The sequence below is a fragment of the Acanthochromis polyacanthus genome, chromosome 17 (assembly GCF_021347895.1).
Source record: "Acanthochromis polyacanthus isolate Apoly-LR-REF ecotype Palm Island chromosome 17, KAUST_Apoly_ChrSc, whole genome shotgun sequence".
In the NCBI taxonomy this organism is placed as follows: Eukaryota; Metazoa; Chordata; class Actinopteri; family Pomacentridae; genus Acanthochromis; species Acanthochromis polyacanthus.
The window spans coordinates 16051563-16076685 of record NC_067129.1 but is presented as its reverse complement, the minus strand read 5'-3'; the positions used below and the strand labels follow the sequence as shown (position 1 = coordinate 16076685).

The following is a 25123-nucleotide window of genomic DNA, read 5'->3' as shown; positions in this document are numbered from 1 at the left end:
TCTCTCTGTTGTTGGAATCACAGTAAATGATGTGACTGTGACCTTGAGATGATTTCTTTTTTCTCTTCTCAAAAACCCTCAACGCATCTATTCAAACTCTCTCTCATATCTTCAAGGACTTCTCCTCTTGTTTCGCCATGCAGTGACTCAGAGCCTCGATCTCTTAGAGTGTTTACTTTAAAAAGGTCATTGAACACCCCCATGTGCAGTAGAGCTTTCTGATTTTATTCAGCACTTCACAAGACTCTTTCTCTTAGTCTACTTTCTTGCTGGTTGCATGTGATTTTTTTCTAAAATGTTGGCGCCGGAGAACAAATTTCTCAACAGTATGCGCTTTAATACATATATTAATATGTATTAATATATGAATACATATATCAAACAAGAAAACAGCTCCTCATCTAGCCACATCGGAGGGATGTAACCGCTACAGCATACTAAAGAGGGAAACCCCCCAAAATGTCAACATGGCACTTATAAAGGTTAGTTTGCAGGATCTTCACAGTAAAAGTCAGACTTCAACGAAATGTCAGTCTAATCTGATACAGAGAAAGTGAAATTTTTTTTAACAGTGTATATAAAAAGTCATATATCAGTGGGAGGTTACAGCTCTGCATAATAACATGATACAAGGGCTACATTTACACATTTACAAATCTACATGTTCTGCTGCCAAAAAAGCACTGTGTCATGTCATTACAACGACAAATCACAGAACTGGGACAAAAATACCTTAATGAATCCCTTTACGTTTGTGCTGCAGCTCGTACATTTAACCTCGTGTGGTGACGTGACTAAGAATACCAGATTTACAATCTCCAACGTCAGAAAAAAGAAAAAAAGGGTTTGGATTTTAGCGCATCACTTTGCCGCTTGACTGTTTTCTAACCGCATCTACTCGACTACAAACAAATCAGAGAGGAGGAAGATATCGCGAGTTTTGCTAAAGCGTCCATCCACCTTCGTATCCTAAGTAGGGATGTCCAATAATACCGGCCCAATGTTGGCATAAAATGTAATATCGGTCAATATCGATATTGTTGTTTTTGGCCAATCATGAAAACCGATAAAATATTGTCTGGATTTCTGGCATTTACCGGCGCACAAATGATCACATCATCAAACTGTGTCGTGAAGCTTGTAAACACAAGTGTGGCTGCAGTAACAAGCTTATTGTGGTTTGAAATTATTTCCAAGCCCACATATATCAATATCGACTGATATCAGAATCGGAAATTGAGAGTTGGACAATATCGGCATATCGGTTCTCGGCAAAAAAGCCAATATCGGACATCCCTAATCCTAAGTGATAACTGATAAATGATTGATAACTGAAAAATACAGAATACCTGTGAAAGAAAATGACAAAATATAAAAAGAATTTAAGACATATTTTCACATTGTGGGTAATGCACTAGCTGTTTTGCCCCGATTCCATTCCAATATTTTGCGCGAAGCTAGGCTAACTGGCTGCACATGAGAGTGGTGTCAATTAGCTCACAGCCAGAAGGAAATGTGTCCAAACTGAGAGATGTTGTCCTCTAATGCTGCCACTTGTTTGGCTCTCAGGCGAATCAGGCAGGCGATTGGTGGACTGTGTTCATTATATCAGTCAGACGTAGTGTTCTTGGTGGTTGATGAACACTCGGTCCGTCCCGCTCTGGTGGCACACCCACTCCAGGCGGGAAGGCTGCTGGTTGGAGCTCTGGGTTCCCGCCTGTACCGGCCTGGTTGAGGGCTGCTGCTGCTGCCTGTCGGTGAGCTGGTACCGGCGCTCTGCTCTGCGAGTCTGCAAGATTATAAAAGCCAATCATCATTCAGACAATGCGTTTTCGTGACACAAAACACTTGAGGTTCCTCTGCGATTGTCATGTCATGTTAAGTGTGGGACGGCTTTTTCCCTTCAGGCCTCTTTATAGTGTGAGATTACAAAAAAGCCTTTGAACAGCTGAGGTGAGCTGAGAACACAAACTTTAAACTCTCCTACATGCTAAATGAGTGGAGCCATTAGGTGTTCTGCCGAATAAAACCAGATAATGACAGTCAGTAGGTTGCTATAGCTGCCTGTTGTGACTCAGCACTCATCATTAGCTAACAAGGTGCTAGAGATGTGGTGATTCACACACTGGGTTTTGAATTGGCTGCGAAAAACAAAACAAGAAAAAGGGGGAGTGGGGTTTACCTGACACAGCCAGGCTACTTGTGATGCGTGGACTCCCAGAGGAACAGCCGGTGCTCTCTCGGAGTAGGGCGGAGGCGGCTTGTGCGTCGGAGGAAGGTCAATCCTTCAGAGGAAGACAAAGACGAAAGTGAAACGGCGCTGAAGACAGATTTTAGTTTTGTTTTTTTTCCCGGAGCAGACAGACTCCTTAAAAGAGGACAAACTGTAATTACAGTAGAAAGAAGCAGAAGAAAAGTTTATCCCGGCTGCAAAATCAATTATGGGATCAAATTTGAAGGACGCCTGCTTAGAGAACCACCTTCTGAGTCAAATGAAGTCATATTGATGTTGCACGGCTTATCTTGGCTTTGAGATCGCACAGTTAGAACAGAAACCAAGTAGAGGTGTGGAGTTTTAGAGGGCATTTAGGCAGGGAGGATAAAAACAAACATGGGAAATGTAGGAGCCAGCATTTTTAAAAGTTGGTTTTTGAGTGTCTCTTCAAGTGCCTCTTGTAAGCCCACCAGTTTTATGGAAACAGAATCATAAATCACTCAGGTATCTCTTTAACCCTCCTTGTCTTTATTTACAGGCACCAAAAAATATTGTTTCCTTGTCTGAAAAAAATTCAGCAAAAAAATTCCCCAAATTTCTGAAAATTTGAAAAAACCTTCACAAAGAAAATTCCAACAATTCCTTAAAAGTTTCCCTTAAAAGTTTTATTTTAGAAAAAAATCTCAAAATTTGGCAAGAAAATTCTTCAAAATATTTTTTAAAAAATGAGGACAAATTTTTAAAAAAATCCTAGAAATATCTAAAGTGATTACATGTATATCTGTAAAACTTCTAATATTTTCTTTAAGAACATTCACAAAAAAAAATCAACCAAAATCCAGTGAAATTCGCTGGATTTTTATGTGAATTTTCTTAAAGAAACTTTTTAAATATTTTTTTCCATCAAATGTTCAAAGATTTCCCAAAAATGTTGAAAATGTGGACAGCAGAAGTTTCACTGGGAATATATAAATATATGTATATATATATATATATATATATATATATATATATATATTTTTTTTTTTTTTTTCCCACATTTTCAAACTTTAAAACAGGTCAGTTTTGACCCGCAGGACAACACGAGGGTTAAGTGCTGATGTCTAGTTAACTAATGCTACTACACCTGAAACAAAAGTGTTAAGAATATTTGACAGCATGGATATAAAGGTGATGGACTGTCATGGATAGTACTGAATCAGAAGAATTCTGACAGCTGCTCCTCTAAACTCCTGAAACATGCTGAAGTCAGAGTGCTTCTCTTAATTTGCTGAAATCCCCGTCCACTACTAAAACCGAAACCTCAGAACTGACCTTGGCCATTCATAAAAACACACCATGACAGGCATTGATTTTCTGACGCTGTGTGTCGCTTAATGCTTCTCTTTCATATTTGGGATCAGAGATTACAGTCAGTCCTCCCACTGACCTGCTATCCTACGCTCACGTGTGATGAAGCAGAGGGACGAGCCCTGCGTCAACCCACCTCCCTCATTCCTCTGGGACTTCCAGCCACGGTCACACTTAAGATGCTAAGTTTGTCGTGGCATTGACCGGACCAACACATGGCGAGATAGACCGTCCTGTAGTGTCAGCGTGGTGATGCAGGGCCCACGCCCCAGCAAGAACACCCCAGCCGTAACTCACGCTGTTTGCTGTCGCTGCTCAGGCACCCAGCAGGCTCTTTGAAACTCAGTCTGAAGCAGGCGCAGTAAATTTCCTGCAAATTTCCCTAAAGGGGGTGCTGTCACTGAAATTAGGATGAAAATGTTTACACAAGGGGAATATGATCTGATTAAAGATACAAATGTATTAATTCATGAGATGACTGGGTGCTTTTATTTAGGGCAAAAAGAAAAATGTGAGATTTCAGTACAATCCTTTATCCTTTTTTTCCATCCATGGCTGGGGGGAATCCCTCCATCAAAAAATTTGGAGCATCTAGTGAATTTTTACGCACAAATGTGTCTTTAGTGCATGAATTTATTATGGCAATTTCTTCATTTATGTAGAGGAAAACGCTAAAGATAACAATTCAAAAGGTTTTTTCAATGGATTAAGTGGTTGGATGAGCTCATAATTCATATTTTGAAAATTAAAATGCTAAAGCTAAAAGACCAACCACTGTCTGAGCCATTGTTGCATCTCAGTAATATTGTAGCATTTTTTCAAGTGTTATTGCTTTGTTCATGTTTTTAATGGAGGACACAAAGTATATGCTCTTAATATTGAAGGGAATGTGTCCTAAAAGCTACGCCTACGTATACATCGCCGACATATATGCAGCTGACATTTCATGAGTATTCTGGGATACTATAAAATACCTATGAAAAAATAGTTAGGACTAGGGCTAGAAGATTCCTGTTTCGGCCTGGGATCTTTCTGTGTGGAGTTTGTATGTTCTCCCTGTACATGGAATGCTCCTCCTGCAATCCAAAAACATGCTAAGGTTAGTCAGTAACTCTAAATTGTCCATAGGTGTGAATGTGAGTGTGCTTGTCTGCCTCTACATGTAGCTGTGTGATAGACTGGTGACCTGTCCAGGGTGTGTCCTGCCTTCGCCCTAAGTTAGCTGGAATAGACTCCAGCTCCCCCTGAGACCGGAATGAGGATTAGGCGGTGTATAGAGAATGGATGGATGTTTAGGATTATCATGACACAAGATCTGATTATTGCGGCAAAAACAATTCGTAATGACAACATCTTCACAATATCTGTGAAAAATCTGTACAAACAGTCAAATTCATCTCTAACTTTGTTTTTGTGTGTGTATTTTTTTTTCTCTTTTTTGATAAATAAATTACATTCAAAATATGAGTGTAGGAAGGTGGAAAGAGTCACTGTATGTTGTTAGTATGGTAGTACGCCAACCAGATAGTTGCTGGATTATTTACAGTATTATCATATTTATATTATTGACATCATATCAGTATTTATTTCTTAAATGTCACAGTAATTGTCTGTTCAGGCATACTGCAACACCTCCAGCTCCAGAAATGTAAAGTGGGCATGCTGAAGCTTCCACCAACAGTAATAGATGAGGGGTTCAGCCTGCAGCCCTGCAGCTTTACAGCATTATGTAAGGGCCAGTTGGCTCATCAGTGGTATTTGACACATGAAGCACATCTCAGAGTGGCTATGTGAACTGTAATGTCAGAAGCAGAGCTAGTCTAAACCTACAAGGTTTCATCTCTGAGCGCTGGAACACATAGGAGAAAACGTTTAATGTCAACCACAGGACTGGGGCAGAGTGTGACCAAGCTCCCTCTGTAAATAATTTAACCTCAGAGTTATTCTTCTTTGCTCTAACATTAACATGAGTGCTGGTACACTATAGGAGCAGACCGAACAAAATAGGACAAGGGCTCCCTGCCAAGACAGCAATTATCTGCCACCCCTCAACCTTGTCCTGCAGCCTCCCTGCTCCAGGCCGTGCACCGCTGCAGCACTCTCCACAGGAGGAAGCAGCGACTCCCTGAACCCACCGGTGGGCTTCAGTCACCTCACGAGGAATCGTGTCATTAATTAACCAGCCGAGCATGTTCTACGGCATGAATTATTTGTCAGACTTACACTTTGTCAGTAAAGGCTGTTGGAGGGGTTTTGCGAGCGGTGAGGATCACAATGATGAAGACGGCGATGAGGAAGAGAGCGAGGACGGCGCCCATCACGGCTCCGGCCACGGTGATGGAGTTTGACCTCTCGGCCTGGGACTGTTCTGGAGAGAGAGCAGAGAGAAACTTCCAGTACACAAGAAACACACAAAAACACAGGGAGGAACAAAAGACAAACAGCAAAGTCTGGCAGTAGATGAATCAAAGCCCATACTGTTCAGGTTCTGTGTTATTTCAAAGGTTCACAGTGCAGCCAGTCTCAGGCCCACAGCCTCAGTACAGCGTGTTCCCTCTAGAGGCAACAGTAATAGGAGTTCCAACCTGGAGATACAGAACACTTCCACAGTTTTGACATTTGCCCCGTTTGCAGGTAAAGAGTGATACAATTTAGTAGCTGTTTTTCAGGAAGAGAGTGTGCATTTCTGAAATGCTGCAAAATGCAACATGTCAGACTTTTTTTGTTAAGTGGAGCACATTTTGTTCTGAGGAGCACAAGCTGCTCTGTCATTATGTGTGCTCTGTGCTTTAGGTCTCTCCTAGTTACTATAGGAAAGGAGAGGTGTAAAGCAACTTTGAGCCTCTTGAAATGTGCTCTATAATTAAACATATTATTATTTTGAATAAAAGGGACCTATAAATGTAGAACTGCAGGATTCTACATATAAATGGTCTTCAATTACATTCGCAAGCCTGTCAGCTCCTGGTAAATCTCTTTGTATCTCAAAGTGTAACAGAGTTTTAAATGTGGTATCTGAGGTGTCGTTTCAATGGATTTTAAGGCAACAAGCAGTGATCGGGTTGACGGAACTGAAGGGAGAGCAACCGTATCGGCGTGGACTGAAGAGGACACGACAACCAGGAGGAGCCTTTGGTGGAAAAACCAAAGAGGGGTCCAAGAAAAGTTTCTGATGTTCCAGATAAAAATGGAGCTTAGCATTCAGAGGAAGCCATTGCAGAAGGGGAGACAAAAGTTCTGCACTGCAGGTTTAAATAATTAACATATTTGCTGGTTACTAATAGAATATCTATAAATGCAGTGACCTTCTCAGAAAAACAAAACTTTATGTTAACTTGTTTGACTGGCAACAAATGTTCTGGCTGCATAAAAAAATCAGCAGATGGAAATAGGCCTTAAATACAAACAACAACCATAGCCTATATTAGATCTAAGACTCTTATAAGTACAGCTATGAAGAAAATTTAAAATAGCCAGGCTTTGTTAGTGGTAACCAGCTGAACAAAACCTAGAATCTCAAGCAGAGATAATGGGTGTAATGATGGTGGTTATCAGCTTTCTTTAACACTGGGCTTCTTCTTCAGACTCAGTGTGCATTTGATGCATCATTTGACTTGTCTTCTGCACAAAATAGACCAATTACATGCCACCTACTTCAGTCAAGAGGAGCAGGTTTGTTATAATGGAGAGCTATGACGAATATGAAAATGTTCGATACTGAAAATAATGCAGTAGAGTAAGGCTGGTAGAAAACTGTTCATCATTTAAGTTAATATATTTATTTTACTACTCAGTGCATTCTCACTGCAGACACTTATTTCTACCATGACAGTTGCATGTTTGAAATAAGTCAACGATATGCCAAAGAAGTGCATACATGTCTTACACCACCCCATGATGAAGGATATGTAAAAATCACTTAATTTTTTTCTACTGTCGTATTAGCTGTGGTACCAACAGTGTCAAACACATTGGGCGGCAAATAAGGACCAAACATAAAAACCTATTAATGAATGAATTATCTGCATCACCACCTGAGTGCATGTAGGTTCCTGTGGCAGTTTGCGTTCAGTGTTATTACTAACGTACAGCCCAACAGGTTTGCAAATCCCCAAAGCTGAGATTCTGTATTGATCAAAGAGAAAAAAAATGATCATGAAAAGAAGTAGTGGAATGGTTGCACTTCCTACAGTAGATTTAAACCCCCAACTCTTAACATAACCTCCTCTGGAGCAGGTTAGCTGTGCAGCATCAGTTACACACGTGGACAAAATTGTTGGTACCCCTCAGTTAAAGAAGGAAAAACCCACAATTCTCACTGAAATCACTTGAAACTCACAAAAGTAACAATAAATAAAAATTTATTGAAAATTAAATAATCAAAAACAGCCATTACTTTTGAATTGTTGATTAACATAATTATTTAAAAAAAACAAACTAATGAAACAGGCCTGGACAAAAATGATGGTACCTCTATAAAAGATTGAAAACTATTTGACCAGAGTGACATGATTAACTCAGGTGTGTCATTTAATTGACATCACAGGTGTTTCCAAACTCATAATCAGTCAGTCTGCCTATTTAAAGGGAGACAAGTACTCACCCTGCTGTTTGGTGAAAAGGTGTGTACCACACTGAACATGGACAACAGAAAGCGAAGGAGAGAATTGTCCCAGGACATCCGAAAAAAAAATTATAGACAAACATCTTAAAGGTAAAGGCTATAAGACCATCTCTAAACACCTTGAAGTTCCTGTGACAACAGTGGCTCATATTATTCAGAAGTTCAAGACCCACGGGACAGTAGCCAACCTCCCTGGACGTGGCCGCAAGAGGAAAATTGATGACAAATTGAAGAGACGGATCGTTGGAATTGTATCCAAAGAGCCCAGAGCAACCTCCAAAGAAATTAAAGGTGAACTCCAAGGCCAAGGTACATCAGTGTCAGATCGCACCATTTGTCGTTGTTTGAGCCAAAGTGGACTTCATGGGAGACGACCAAGGAGGACACCACTGCTGAAAAAAACTCATAAAAAAGCGAGACTGGAATTTGCAAAAATGCATGTTGACAAGCCACAAAGCTTCTGGGAGAATGTCCTTTGGACAGATGAGACCAAACTGGAGCTTTTTGGTAAGGCACATCAACTCTATGTTCATAGACTCAAAAACCAAGCATACGAAGAAAAGAACACTGTCCCTACGGTGAAACATGGAGGAGGCTCAGTAATGTTTTGGGGCTGCTTTGCTGCATCTGGCACAGGGTGTCTTGAAAGCGTGCAAGGTACGATGAAATCTGAAGACTATCAAGGCATTCTGGAGAGAAATGTGCTGCCTAGTGTCAGAAAGCTTGGTCTCAGTCGCAGGTCATGGGTCTTCCAACAGGACAACGATCCAAAACACACAGCCAAAAACACCCAAGAATGGCTGAGAGAAAAGCGTTGGACTATTCTAAAGTGGCCTTCTATGAGCCCAGATCTGAATCCCATTGAACATATGTGGAAGGAGCTGAAACATGCCATTTGGAGAAGACACCCATCAAACCTGAGACAACTGGAGCTGTTTGCTCATGAGGAGTGGGGCAAAATACCTGTTGACAGCTGCAGAACGCTCATTGACAAATACAGAAATCGTTTAATTGCAGTGATTGCCTCAAAAGGTTGTGCAACAAAATATTAAGTTATGGGTACCATCATTTTTGTCCAGCCCTATTTCATTAGTTTGTTTTTTTAAATAATTATGTTAATCAACAATTCAAAAGTGATGGCTGATTTTGATTATTTAATTTTCAATAAATTTTTATTTATTGTTACTTTTGTGAGTTTCAAGTGATTTCAGTGAGAATTGTGGGTTTTTCCTTCTTTAACTGAGGGGTACCAACAATTTTGTCCACGTGTGTACCACAGTGATCTAGTAGGTTTAAACAGAGCCACCTTCATGACATTGGACACTCTGGCTGTAGGCTCACCATACCTCACTAACTCATTAATCTCGCTTTGTACTGCATCACTTTGGCGCCTAACCCTCCGCTGTAGTGTTTAATTTGTATGTAGATTAGGATGTATGGTCGCCTACGCAAAATTGGCTCCAGTTCCTGAAGCAGGGCCGATCTCATGTTCCCATCCACTGTTCAACACACTGAGGATCCTGATTAGAGCGGCACCCAGACTTCCAATCCAGTGAATGCATTTATTGACGAGAGGAATATAAAACTGTGCTCAGCTTGACATACAGTGTGACTATGACTAAAAGTGAGCAGCTTGCCAATGTGCCTCTTGTTATGATTTTGTTGTACAGTTTCTGTGGTAACTTCGCACAAAGTACAGAGGTCTAACCAGCTAGGGACTGGGCCAGGTCTAGAGATTATCACTGAACGTTCCTGTGTTTAACGACACCAGAATAAGGGATGACTGTCCTTCTTACTTGTAAGAGTCATTTTTTGTTACATATTTCATTGATTCAAGAGCAAATACAGACCTTTTTGTCATCTGCCTTGTGCATTTTGTTTTGCCAGATGAAAAAATGCTTTATAGCTTTATTTTATGAATCTGGTGTAATGTTGTTTTCTTTCCCCTCACAAGATGGGTTGCAACAAACATGGCCAAAGACTGAAGTTAAAATGGCTACTGGACATTACTTTCCTTGTGGATGCTAATTTTAACTCCTGTAGTTACCTTCTTTTCCTACACATATAAATCTGCTTTGGCACTGACAAATACCTACAACTTGCACAGAATAGACCTGATAAACATGAATGAGTTACAGGAAAGTTTGGAAAATTATTGGCTTATTCAGCAGATGAAGGTTGAAACCAATGTTATGCGCAGCCTTTGGTAAATGTCAAGCTAGCTAAAGCTTAGCTTAGCTTTGAAGTCACTAAAGTAGTTTAGCATGTAAATTAAAGCCACCACTAGTATTTTTTTCAACTTTTTTTAGAAATTAAATAAACACCATATAATTAATGAACTTTACAAATATAAGTAGAATTTGTTACTGTTGGACAAAGCCAGGCAACTTATTCCTACCAGCATGTCTTAATGCTAAGCTAAGCAGCTGCTAGCTTTAAATTTAAAGGACAAACACTTGATTTATGTGTATTTTCTCTTATTTTTGGCAGGAGAGCAAATACATGTATTTCTGAACTACTCTTTTGAACAAGTTGAACCCTCTTGCCATTTAAATTACGGAATAAAAAGGCTTTTATGATGCATAAACACCTCAAGCACTTGTAATATTGTGCTTTTTTAATGACTGTTTTTCATTTTATTGCATCCAAATCTGTAATGGATCGCATATATGCATGCAAATTTAAGTTAAATAAGCAAGAAAATATAACTGGTATCATATAGTAGAGCTGTTGCATTTGAGTTAAATTCAGTTTGAACATTTTACATGTTTAAAAGTCAGTTTTCCACCAATTATTCATTTTACATAATAACCTTTCTCCACCCATCCATGTCTCTACATTGTTATTCCTGGTCTTCTGCGTCAGGGTTATTATAGTGTGTGCTGAATTAGCTTTGTTAGACCATATGCTTGCATATGCTCCATTCTGTCCACTGAGGGGATTAGGATTAATCATGATTAAGATGCATTAAACTGGCAGAACAGCAAGCTTTGGCCAATCAGCAGTAATGTGTAAAACTCTGAATGTGCGACACTGGAGGACAAAAAGGTGACGGGGAAGGCAAAATGTGTAATGGTCAATTCCACTTGATTTAGCAGTTCAAGTGTGGAAAAAAAAATCAATAATGTGCTGAGATAAGAATTCTAAATAACAGTTCAATTATGATGCAGATTGAACAAGCTGGGATTTCTGTGCTCGCCCTGAAAGCCACTTCTTCCCCTCCCCTTTCTTTCCCCTCTTCTCTATTCATGCTGTCCTCTAACAGTTAATAACCATTCGATTACCTTTGATGGCTGCTGAACTATGACAAGGGCCTCTTGAGTTGATCAAAATGCCTTTAAAAATGTAGCTCATCAAGCTGGCTCCTTTAATGCCTGGTGACAGACATTTTCAGGGACTTTCACAGTGTGACAAGGGACATAAAAACTACAATGCAAGGAGCACCTACAGTTTTTATGCACGAGTATAACTCCTCGTCATAACATTTTTGCGAATGGTCAAAAGTGACAGCTTGGGAAGTGTGTTTCTTACATGCTTTAGTGAGATATAAGATTATTTAGGACAATTGCATTGTTGCGTTTTGAGTTTTTCCTCGCATTTGAGCTCTTTATTGTTTCAAATACCATCTATTCTGGAGGGGCTTGGATTACTGGTGTTAGTGGTGGATCAACTGTCCCCATGCTGGAATCTGGCTCCAAGCTCTGTCTGTCCCTTGCAAGTCTCTTCTACTTCAGCACTTTAACACACTAACATCATCGCTGTGAAGCCAGGAGAAGTGCTCGGCGAGGTCAGAGCAGCAGACAGACTTATTATAAATTAAAGACAGCACACCTCGTGGCCTGAACAGAAGTAAGGGAACAAGTGATGGCAAGACGTACCACCCCCCGCTCCCCCTCTATTCTTAAACCTCAAGGGTCACGCTATTGCCTAGACAACAGACCCCACAGGGAGCAGATGCCGGTGTAGCAGCGGTGGGTGGGGGAAGGAAGGTTACTTCAATATTTTCTTTTGATGATGGTGACAATTTGATCCCACCTCTGCCGGGGACTTGGTATCAAAGTCTGTGCCTCACACACAGTTGTCAGCGCTGCATCCCTCTGCGCTGCCTGAGACGTTTGCTCACTCCTTTGTGTGTTGTGAAAAGTATCCTTGGAAACTGTTGTGTCGCAGGCAAAAAGCAAATCCGCCGATCTTCTACACGAGTGTCTCAAACTAATTCAAGCAACGCCGGCTGACATCATTACCGCCACTGAGCTGCTCCACCATGTATTTTCAGACTGAGCATGCCCCGTTTCAAGGTCAGAATGACAGCTGCAGTGACCATGATTAGATCTGGTGAAGGCAGAAAGGTCAGCTGAAATGAAGACTTTTACAGGAAGTGTGTCTTGAAGACCTGGAGCGCAAGCTTAACAATGTCAAGGTCACATTGGTGTGATACGTCCTCATAGCCAGAGGAGCTCTCTGTGGTGCAGCAGGGCGTAATGGGCCATTTTCAGTTCCAGTAGCTAATTCTCTCTTTCGTCTCTCGCCTTTCACAGCAGCACAGTTAACCTCTCAGCTCCATGCAGGCCCCTGCATCCCTCTCCCTCTGCTTTTCTGTGGCCAGGTAGAGCTTGTAGGAAGACAGCCTCCATCAGCAGCTCCAGATGAGCTTGTTGCCATGGGGACAGTCAATGGGCTGGAGAGTGGGGACTTCGGGCCAGTCAGAAACACTCAGCGTTTAATTTTACCAGCTGGTAGACAGTGGGAGAAAGACACGGGGTGGGAGGGTGGTCGATTCACAAAGGAGAGGAGCTGTAGGGGAGAGCGAGGGCCTCTCTGTCCTGAAACAAAGCAGACTAGGCCCGGTGAAGAGGAGGGTGCTGGGTGTCCCCCTGACCACAGGAATATCAGTGGACGGGGACAGTTCAGTCTTGCAGGATTTAACCAAACAGCAAAGGCAGCAAATTAACATACTAACTCATTATTCGTTACTAAAAAGCAATAAATATAAGACAAAGTGAGAAAAAAAATGAGTTTGGATTACATCATTCGCGGCGTCCCACATATGCGTACTGGTTTGGGGAACGTGTGTGTGTGTGTGTGTGTGTGTGTGTATGGGGGGGGGGGGGGGATGTTACGCAGCGTTATGCGATGGGGAGCTAGAGATGATGTCATTTATAGATGAACAAAGAAGCTGAGACTGAGCAGTCTGAGTAATGGCGAGCTCAAAAACCTCCAGAGAAAAGAACTCACAGGTGCTAAGGTGCTTTATTGAACTTAAGTATCTCAAAAAGGTTTGACAAAAAAAATGCTCCACTGCTGTCACTGACATAAATATTTTTTTTTTTCTTCCAGAAACTTACATTTTCTCCTGTATATACAAAAACAAACATAACCACAAGGTGCTTTTCATCGACAATGTGAGACCGAAGCTAATTCTTCAGGCCTTTGAACACCAGTGATTCTATAGAAACCAAAACCCCTGACAGGTACCTGTGAAGTAGAGAAGTAACTAATTTTACATCCAAAGTCATTCAAGCTTTGTCTTTTTGTGTGTGTGTTTTTTTTAATGCCTCTAGGTTTGCAAATATACTGCGTCATTTACGGTCATGTGACGAGGGCAGAAGAGTGAATATGGCACTACAAATTCCTCCTAACACACAATATGCAGTGAAAATCAAAAAAGACGCAACAAAAAAAAAAACAACTCACAGAGCAACAAAACAGGTTCCAAAAGTAAACAATAAGACATTACTTCTTCTAAATATCTAAGGCACTAGTTGTATTTCTCAACCCAAAATGAAGGACTTTTTCTCAAGGTGGGGGATATTGATGACTGATTTCTATACAAAATGTCACAGTACAAAAGAATTTCATTAATCCAGGTGCAAGGCTCCAAACAGACGAGCCAAGCAAAAATAGCGTATCGATTAGAGGAATTTCCGTCTTAGTGCATAGAAGCAAACACAAGGGTTCAGCCTGCCGTGGTTCCTCTTGTTTTCTGCATTTGCGTGAAAGTGAGCAGAAAGCCAGAATGAATAGGTGTCAGCAGCACACCAAATCCAAAAACAATACTTTTAATTAATCACTCCAAATGAGGCTATGCGGCTAACTGCCAGCTGTACATTAAATTTGGAGACTCCCTTCCTTTAAAGGGCCATTTCACCCAAATAAAAAAATACATGTTCTCACTTAAACACCCAGGTAGGCCGGATGTGTCTGTACCACCACATCAATGCAACAGAGGTGGATGGAATATTGTTGGTGATGCGTTTGACACCGAAAGCCATTGTTGAAATTTAAAAGCAAAATATCTTTGCAGAAACGATGTCCTTGGTACTTTACATAATCCACACTGTAAATGCTTTTCATTCAAACTACGCTTACCAAAGGAACGGTGCAAATGAAAACTTTTGATAGCGTGTTTCGCATTTTATAAAAGAGGTGTCAAACATTTCAATGCTTTCAGCACCACAAATAACATTTTTTCACCTCTATGATACAAACGGTTACATTAGAGCAAAATGTTCTGTACTGACAAGCAAGAAGATGAATTCTTTCAGTAACAAACACTCAGATGGTTACTGAGATGTGCATCTTTTTGTCTACGGAGATAAATTACTTCTACTGTACTGCACAGCATTGGAAACAACATAAATTGCCGTTAGGGGTCATATTCTTGTGGCTCATTATCAAATCTCATGATGACAACCGTGGCCTATTCACTGCACAAAATTCACACCCTGACAAATAATTAGTGAGGGTTCATAACAACATAACAACTAATTCCCAATTTGACAACTGTTACTGTAATATGAAAGCATATTTTCATTTCTATTTCAGGCTACAAGACCCTGTATACAACAGTGATACGTTAATCATTAATATAAGCTAAGGATCAGATGTTTTCTAGTCAGTAATACTTCTGTGAGAGGCTGCCATCATCATATTTATACATACAAGTTTAAACAAATATTTGGCATCTGGCAACAAATATTGTATAGGTGAGCATACTACAAAAGATGGCATGTATTCACAACTAGTGGACATGAAAGAAATGATTGGATCTCCTCCCTGCAGTCTGGTAAACAGGTGCATGTGCCAAAGCAACTTCGACTTTAGCTGTATACAAAAACTGATATTTGTCTTTGAATCCTTAATAGCTTCATCTATGTCAGACTCCTGAACTACTGGGGCTCCACCGCCCAATGACACCGGCACATAAAACACTGTCCTCAGTTCAATCACACTACTTGGTTTGTCCTGCAACATTTCAGAGTCCTGATTGGCAATAAAATGTGACTGGTTATGATTTAATTGTAAATCCAGCCTGAATTTGGGAAAAAATTAAAAACGAATGGTGTAATATTTTATAGCTACTTGATTTAATGAGTACAACAAAATACTGTCCGTCTCTTCCCTGTGCTGTGGATGAGAAGCTGAGTCAAAAGTGCCGATAATGACAGGTGAGAGTGATAACACGTCCATCACGATAAACTGATTTGTCTACATAATGTATATCTTATTGTGTTAGTACTAATAAATGCTACAATGTAAAAGAACTAGGGAATGTGAAAGCATGCAACGGCAAACTCCATTCATGTATAAAGAACAGTAAGTCTATTAATGCCTCAGATTGAAACTGTGACACAGTCAAGTCTTGTTTCTACAGATTACTTAGACTGTTGAAATTAGACCATCGGTGGCTGAGTGTGGTAGAGTGTACTGGCGGCATTCTTGAATGATTTCTTTGTGCAACTAAATACTTTGTGATGAGGAGGCCAGCGTATGGTGGCTGCCATACAGTAGCCTGCTTTGAACAATGCCCCTGCTGAAAGTACTCCTGAATTCCGGGGAGCTCTGGTTTGGTGCCAAGGTTCAAATTCTCAAACAGATTCATTATCATCGGACAGACAACATGATAATGCGTTAATACGTGGCTAACTGAGGAGGATCGCCAGACTGAAACACTTCCCATAAATCAGTAAATCACACAAATGCTAACAAGGTTAAACACATAAAAAACTAATTCCCCCTATATCAACATGGACAATTTTGTGGCAGTTTTACACACGAAGGCTTGACCTGTATGACAAACCAGGTTTGCTGTTAGAACGTATGGGTGGACCGTTATGCAGGTCTCCCGCTTGTTCTCTCATCATAACTCCCTCCTGAGGATATAAGATGAGCTGAGAAAATGCAGGTGAAATGCTCTTAAGGTTCACACATCACCAGGACATTCAGTGGTCAAGTCCTCAAGCTCATCATTCTTCCACTGTGATTTACATAAGCGTAGAGAAAACAAATGCTCTAATCATTTAGTTTCTATTATAAGGTTCTGTAAAGACATTGCAATATATTTTATGACCATCAGTGTGGCGTGGTCATCAGTCAAGAAGGGACCAGATTAGTCAGGGAGATAAATTGTCTTTTAAATAAATGTCTCTGCTATGGCTCTGCTGTCTTACTGAGTTCTGGGAAAAATTTCATGGATTTACCTCCAGGTGTGAATTCAGTGTCATTCTTGAATATCGACTAATCACACAGAGGTCAGAGGTCTTTTAAACTAATGTGTGAAGAATCAACACATACAAATAACCTACCGTCACAAAAAAATTCAGATTTTTTTAGAAACAAATGAAAAAAAACAAATCCCCAGGGCCCCGAACGCTTCCACTCAAAAGAAATTAGTAATGCTAACTAAACTGTGGCAGTCCATGTAGTAAGGCAGAGACAACACATACATTACATCTGTTGTTAGTCTCTACACACAAAGTAGTGGCATGCCCAATTCTGTAGACATGGATGTTGGCTCTCAAACTGGCTGTACAGTCCATAGTCTGTCCACATCAAAAACAGAAATATTATATCTCAAGTGTCAACCAGGACACTTGGGGGGAAAAAAGCAAGGGAACTAGAGAATAGAGATTAGTAGACGTGTATGTGCGTACAGAAGTAAGGTGTTTCTTCCTAACTTTATTAACAAAACCTTTACATTTCTGTTCCTGCAGAGCCAGGTAGCTTGTCAAACATACCACTCCCTACGTGAAATGACTGAGCCATCAGTGTGTGACACATAATCACCCTCGGGACCGCTATCGTAGCAGTCATCTGACAGGTAGGGGGAGCCGTTTCCCCGTAGTTTAGGTGAATGAGGGTATCTGGCACGTCGGGCTTGCTGAGGAGTAGAATATTGTGCGTGTTCATGATGGTGATTCTGCTGATGGTTGTGGCGATTGCTCTCCCTCATTGCCCTAGTGTAGCCATTAACAGGATACTCCTCTCCGTTATAGTTGCTATGGTGACGACGGTCACGCTCATGTTTGAGCTGGCGGTCGCCCCACTCCTCTCGGTCATGGTCCCGATGGTTGGAGCTGCTGCCAGCTTTGGTAGGATGGAGTTCATGCTGTGTGGGGGCCTTCTGAAGATCATTGGGGCCCAGGTACTCCTTGGTGTAGTAGTTCCCATGAAACGTCTGCTGTTTCCGTAGGTAACAGACGCCAACCAGAGACAACAGCAGTAGCAGGAACAAGGCCCCTCCCACGGCCCCACCCACTATGGAACCAAGATTACTTTCAGGTAGGGCTTCAAGTGTGGGGGAGCTCAGAAGGACAAGGCCTTTATCATCCACAAAGGTGGAGGGGGAAGAGCCAGTTAGGACAGGAGCGGTAATGGTGGAAGGCATGGTGGGAGGATCTAATGGAGGGAAGGAGGGTGAGAGGGGAGTAGAGGTTGAAAGGGGAGAGATGAACAGAGAGAAGCAGAGAATGTCAATGCCAACTACATCAGCATTTTACTAAGAAGGGATAGGTTGACATATAACATTAACTAATCTATGGCATACATGCTCACAGCAGCCATTTCTTTGTAGCTTCTGTGTGCAGCCTTTGAATGTTACACAGAGATTAGTAAATAAAACCTAAATGTCTAGAGTTTGGCACAATGGGCTGACAACTGACACATTAGATGATGGACAAATGAGTAAGCTTGTCTCCAGTAGGGTCTGAGCAGGGCTTCAGAAAAGTAAAGAGCACAGTTTCTCTACAAGAAACAGCACTGCACACCTGACAAGTTCAAATTATCACTACAAGCGCTGTAGCAGTGAAATATTCTCCTCCAAGATAAAAGCCACTCATGACAGTACTTACTGATCTGACACGGCTCAAGCGAGAATTCATTAACCCTTTAAAGGCTTTACCTCATTTTATATGTATTTTTTCCACTTTGGTCAAAGAAGAAAATGTCTTAAATTCAGAAATCTCATGAGCTGATAAAAATCTTTGAACTCTTCATGTTTCTGTTCTTTGATCAGAGTGAATAGCTGACTAATCTAAAATTTCATGCTTTTGAATAAGTGACTATAGAAAATTAGAGATCCTTGTTTTATTTAAATCTTTACAAATATTTGTATACTGTTGTTCTGCTTTAGAATTTGCACTCCATGGTTCTAAAACTGTGTTTCAGTAAAGCATCAGAGTTCATGCTTTTACTGTCCGTTTCATTTGTATTTCATGAACACACTTGAAAAACAAATTTTGTTTATCTTTAGAAATTTTGAGGCAAAGCAAGAACAAACCAGACACGACTGAAGAAATCAAAGAGTATCTTGTACACAAGTATTAAGACATCAGGGACCTAACAAACATGTCCATGTATTTCACTGAAATAGTTTTTTTTTTTTAATTTTTCCTCCATACCACAGGCTATACTTTGCACCTGGAAATCTAATCATATGCACATTGAAGTAACAATCAAAGTAAAATGTAACTGAGGTAATGTATGCAAATACTTCGAAAAAGGCCTGAACATATGGGTAAGCTGGTTATATCTCCAGATAATTACAAAGGAGTTGAAACAAAGTAAAAAGTATTTGTTTATGTTTATGTTGAGTCATAATATAATTCTGCATGCAGAGAGAAATGCTACAGAAACACTAAATAGTGTCAGGGTGTCTCTTAATTTCCAGACTATGTTGAGGCAGTCATTTTTAAATTAAGTATGAGCAGATTATGTCATATATATCCTAGGTTTTATTGGGTGAGAATGCGTTTAAGACCCTCGTTTGCACGTATACTTTTCACTATGCTACAAATAAAGCAGTTAACTTGAAATTAACTGGATTAGTGGTTGTACCCACCAACAGACCATCCAAAGGCTATAATCCTAAGAAGCTAGAGTAATGGAAAGAATCTGAGGCTAAAAGCTTTAATGGTGCTGCTAAATTGCTCTGCCACTTTAACCTCGGTGCCAGACCAGATGTGAGCAAAGATTCACATCTGAGCGATCAGAAACATGAACCCGGAGGTCTGTAGTCTCTAAGTATATAAATTGTACTACTCCATGTGGAGGCAGCGCACTGAAGTGAACACACCCACAGCAACACATACAATGAAGGGTACACCAACATGCGTAAGCTTGTGCACGCCCATACAGGTTCTCTCAAAGGAAAATGAAATATGGATGATAAATAATAAATAAGAGTTGAAAAGAACTAGTTAATGTTTTATGAATCTGGGACATCATCTCACAGTCAGGCTGCAGGCTTTTGCCTCTTACTGCATGACACATGCAGAAATAAAAGAAACACAAGAAGGCGGCGAGAGAGATGAAAAAGAAAATCACATCATAATCAGAACTTCATTCAGGAAGAGAGCTTCCAAAGGCAAGACAGATCTTGTGAAACCAAAGGAAAACACTCATCATACACAAAGGAGAAACATGACATACTTAGATGCCAAGCCAGCAGGACAGAGCAGAGGCAGTGCAATGTGGGCTGAAGAGGGCCTAACTATTTGCAGCTGTTTGGCCCAGGAACTCCCCTTTTGAACATCTGGAGACTTAATGTTAATCAAGACTAATCAGCATGCAATTATGGCTGAATCTAATATCAGTGGTAACGCACTTTACCATGGGAGATTGCTTGATAGACTGTCAGTATGTACAGAATGGTGGAGAGTGATACAGTGTCACATTTCAGCTTGAAGGACAATGTCACAGGCAGTGATACCCTCTATGACGCGCATGCACGCACAGTGCTTCCTAAGGGAAGAGAAGGCAATAGGAGTCAGCTGTGTTCCGGTGTGTATGCTCCGCTCACCTTGTATGAGAATGCGCACATCCCGACTGCGGAGGTTGATGTCATTGGCAACCTCACACCTGTAAACTCCAGAGTCATTCCGATGAAGCGGACGCAGGAAGAGCAAAGTGCTGTTTATTATTTCCACCCCTTCTGGCATTTCACTGTCCAATCTGGGATAGTAAAAGATACACAAACATTTAGACAAATAGATACCTGAAACAAACTCAAACTCTATGCAAATATTTGAAGATTCTGGATGAATAAAATACTGCAAAAAATTATTTTAATATTTACAGAACTGACATCCCAGGCCACAACTCAGTATATGGGGAAAATCACTAACTTCTAAGTACAAATTGTGTATCTTACCTAAATATAGTGGGACATAATTCACCATTGTTCTTTTAGCATTTGGTCTGGGTCTGCTTTGACTCAAGGGGAGCAGATAATGTCTCACACAGACATACAGATACATACCTGATCCATCTGAAGTGATGAGCCGGTGGGTTTGCATTGGCTTTGCACGTCATTTGAACATTTTCACGTCCCACATACCAGTCTCCATCATACCCCACAACTGAGATATCAGGAGCAACTACAGTGAGAGAGACAGAGGAAAAAAAACAACAACAAAGACAGCCAATTGAGATATGACAACAAACTGGAATACTAAGGTAAACTTTTAAAATATATTTCCAGTGGGATATTGTATTGACATTTCTTGTAGAGACTCTGTGCTTATCAATGGCAAAAACATGCAAAACAACCATTTGCCTACTTTGTGTGCAATGCTGTAATGTAGTCTGTGGTCAGAAATGACTGAACAACATACACCGTTAAAGATGTAAGGTAATCTATAAAATCAAAAGCATAGTACAGTGAAGAGAGAAGCAAAAGAAATGGTAAGTTATAATGATTTTTATAATTCAGAACAAAAATCATCATCCCTATTCCAGGAACTGTAAGCCCAGTTGTAATGTTTTTTTTTCACTTGACAGTATTCTGACAGATTTATACTATCTAGCTCCTCTGCTTGTTTGGATTTGGTTCACAGCAAGCTGCCTATTCTACAAAGTACAGAGTGTGCTCTATTTCCCTTTTGCCATACATCGAATACGCAGAAAATACTCTGAAGTTGTCATCTGTCAAAAACAGTAAGCCAGACAGAACATAAACGCATGTGCCACTTTACCCTTTTTCTATGTCTGCTTGCAGTTGGTATGCAGAGACACATTTGTGCTGCACAAAGTACATACATGTAAATTAACATCTATGGGGACTTACTGACAGAAAACATTTTCATTTTTAACAGTTTAGGGGCACATGCGGGCATGTACTGACCTTAAAAAGCATAAAGAAATATTGGATTTCAGTAAAAAAGAAAAACAAGGACAGCCCCTTTTAACCATCATTAATATCTGTAAGGAGCCTCCAATAACTCTCTTTTTGTCTGTCAATTCAGCTGCTTTCAAAAGTGAATGATTAGAGTGTTTCAAATAAATTGAAATGAAACAAAGCAGAATCTATTATAATCAGCAATTTACTATGTAGCTCTTTTTCAGTTGTTAATTTGTTAGCCCACATGGCCACTCATAAGGCACCCACACTGCACATTGAGCTGATAGGGGATCCTGAAGTCACTCTGCAGAGCTGGGTGGCGGACCACACAAGTAAGTGTGTGGCCCTGGACGTGGCGTGTGGGATGCCAGATGTAGCGCACTTGTGTGCTGGTAGTGCCGTTGACGTCGTCAAATAGCTGCACTTCTGACTGGCCAAAAAGGTTGGACTCCCAGGACACCTCAGCAGGGGGCCGAGCTCGCTCAGCTATACAGGTAGCCACCACTGTTTCATTGCCACCATCGATCAGGGCAGTTGAACCAGCAGACACATAGACCTTTGGCTCCACTGTTATCCAGAGAGTGAGAAAAGAGGAAAAAAACAAAAACAAAAAAAGAGTTTCCCGATTAGAATTTCAAGACCCTTCTGAGATTATTTTACTGAGTTAACAGCAGTGTTTATGTTACATCTGTTTTTTCTGCATCATTAACTGCATTCTCTTCACTTCTGTCATTCCACTACAACTGAGTCCAACCCATCATTAGCAGCTCTAGCCACCCTTGTGATCTGTTCTCTGAAAACAGATTGACTGAGTATACACACACACTCAGTGTTTGTGAGCCAGCAGTAACAACCTGTGATTCAAATGAAAACAAAAAGGGTAATCCCTTCAGTAAAACTGAAAACAACACTGGACTCTGCTACTGCTTACCATCTGAACAAATCTATAATACAAGAATTGGTAGTAGACAGTGACTAAATTCATGTTTTCTGGTGCTGCAAAATCAATTCCCCTGCCTCACTTGCTCTGGAATTTTCTATTGTATCCCACTGATGACTACAGAATGCATGTATCCCCTTCTGTCTGTATAGAGGGGGTACTTAGAAAGTGACAAGGTTGTAAAAGTGAAGGCCTTCATCAAATACAAAGGTTGGACAATAATTCAGTGTTAGTTTATCATCTTGTATTGACATCTGTTGTTTAGTTAAGTGAATTGATCTGATAATATTTTATCAATATTGTTGAAAATAGCAATTATTTCAATGATCAAAACATTGAGCAAATTTTCTCTCAGTCATTTGACTTAGAAAACCACCTGCAAAAATGTAGATTTGACACATATGACAACATATTCAATTGATCAACAATTTCTTTCAGCAGTACTTGATATCTTTGGGAAAAATATAGCGTTTTTCTTTTAAAGAGTTGGAATGAAACGCATACTTACCGAGCACACTGACAGTAGTGGAGGCCTGAGTGTTTCCCAGAGGAAATGTAGCCACTTTACAGGTATAGATCCCGACGTCAGAAAAGCCCACGTTTTCCAGTACGATAGTGGCGTCATGAGAGGAGGGTGAACGAAAATACAAGCGATTGATAAACTCTGGAGGGATGGAGGTGCCAAACTCTGGGTTGTAGACGGCCACTGTGACGGATCCTGAAGGCAGACGGCGCTCCCAGGAACTCTGAGTAAGAGTAAGGTTTGTGCCAACCTCCACCCTGCACTCTAATGTCACATTCTTCCCCAGCACAGCGCTCACCCTCTGAGGCACCACCACCTGACTGCTCCACACACCTGGCAACAAGACACACAAAATAACACGTTCATGTACAATCGCTACTTTTAACTGCAAACAGGTTTGGATAATTTGACACAATTAACAAATAATTTGGAGACCTGAATGAAAAACTGGAGCTTTTTTATCCTTACACATGGAAATGTGAAATTACACACAAAAAGCTGTATGTATATCTAAGCTGAAACTATTTGTCAGTTGATAGAAAATTCCTCTTATAAACTATCTCAGTTGTTAAATCAAGCAACAATGGTGGACACTATTTTAAGGTAGGACTGCCACTAAAGTGAATTTCAGTGTCAAAAAATGTGTTCTTATTTGATAGTCTTCATTATTACATCAATCACTGGGTCTATAAACGCATTTACAGAAGACACAGAAAACCAGTATACTGTATACGTACAGAATTGTGACGTGGAATCAAAATCGTTGTTTACTATTTTCTATCCATTGACAAACTAATTGACTAACTGCTGCAGCTATAGTTCAAGCACCTCCAATGCGAAGATTTGTTGCATTTTGGTGTTTTATATGAAGGAAAATCTTTGCAGTTGGAACCCCTCAATAGTAAAGACATGTAAAGATATCACTGACTTCTCAGAACAGCATTATCATGAAGCCATCCATCTGGCACTAGAGTCAGAAACATGGGCTGCAGATAAAGATTGATGAACCCTCTGTGACGTCACAAATGGGTTTTCTGAGGAGCCGTTTTAAGCTCAGTGTGCTGGCTCTGGCCATCTCCATCTTGGCAGTACTTGACTTCTCCTAACTCCCAACTAATCCAAAAATGGGCAAAGAGGTGGAGCGTGACTGCAACAGAGTTGGCCATGGACTGACCTGTGATGGCAACCATCTGTCACTCTGTAATTATACATAACTTTAAGCCTTAATACACTTTGAATAAATCAGTTATTTAAAATTCATCCTCATACATTAAATGAAAAATTACAAACCAAAAACATCCTTTTTTGTCAGGCTGTGAACATGTTTATTCTTGCTGTAAAGTTGGCCACTTTAAAATGAGGGTCTATGGGGAGTGACGATTTTGGAGCCAGCCTCAAGTGGCCATTTGAAGAGCTGCAGTTTTTTTGGCAGTCACACAGTGGCTTCTTTTTTCAGTCCTGGAGGCAGCTGCTTGGTGAGCAATCATGACTTCTATGATGACATCAGTGAGAAAAGGGTATTTCTGGAGTTGCCTCTGACGTCAGTCGTTAAAATCCATTCCATATCCGTACAAGTTCAGTACCATCTGACATCTGTGGGTATCAGGCTGGAATCAAAACTTGATACCACCACAGCAGGCATGGGCCTCTTCAACAAATACACAGCTTACTGTGTGACTCAGTGTTCCCATTGATGAATTTGTTTTGTCTCTATAGACTTCCTCCTCCTGACCTGAATTCTGGAATTAAAAGCAAGCTGTCTGTATGTCTTTTGTCCAAATATATCTAACCCATGCACTCTGTCACCTGCACTTGTCAGAAATGTGGCATGTCTTGAAAGCAAGAGCTCAATGTCGTGCTGAGAAAGGTCAAAAGGATATGAAGAGAACAGACTGCGACCGGCAAAAAAAAAAAAAGGGGGGGAAGAGATATGCTAACATAATGATGACATCATCGCTGAGAGAAGAAAAGAAGGCTGAGAGTGAGGAGAGGCGAGAGCAAAGTCACATATGAAACACAGTGGGAGGAAACGAATCACGAGGATCCCTGTACACAAAAAACAGATGAATTGC

At 40.6% G+C, this 25123-nt stretch overlaps 1 protein-coding gene across 2 annotated transcripts in view; it reads right to left on the bottom strand.

The window, feature by feature from the left end:
- Positions 1-204: 204 nt before the first annotated feature.
- The window catches only part of nectin3b (nectin cell adhesion molecule 3b), a 30634-nt gene continuing 5715 nt past the window's right edge, over positions 205-25123 (bottom strand). The window contains exons 2-8 of one of the 2 annotated variants that reach the window (XM_022219485.2): positions 23037-23384; positions 21856-22155; positions 20728-20845; positions 20269-20420; positions 5789-5933; positions 2183-2285; positions 205-1789 (exon numbers count right to left, since the gene is read on the bottom strand). In XM_022219485.2, the coding sequence (XP_022075177.1) occupies positions 1613-1789; positions 2183-2285; positions 5789-5933; positions 20269-20420; positions 20728-20845; positions 21856-22155; positions 23037-23384 (1343 nt within the window). In that variant the 3' untranslated portion in view covers positions 205-1612. Of the gene's footprint in view, positions 1790-2182; positions 2286-5788; positions 5934-13420; positions 17868-20268; positions 20421-20727; positions 20846-21855; positions 22156-23036; positions 23385-25123 lie in introns of those variants that run through there. The other variant, XM_022219484.2, reaches the window with a different exon arrangement.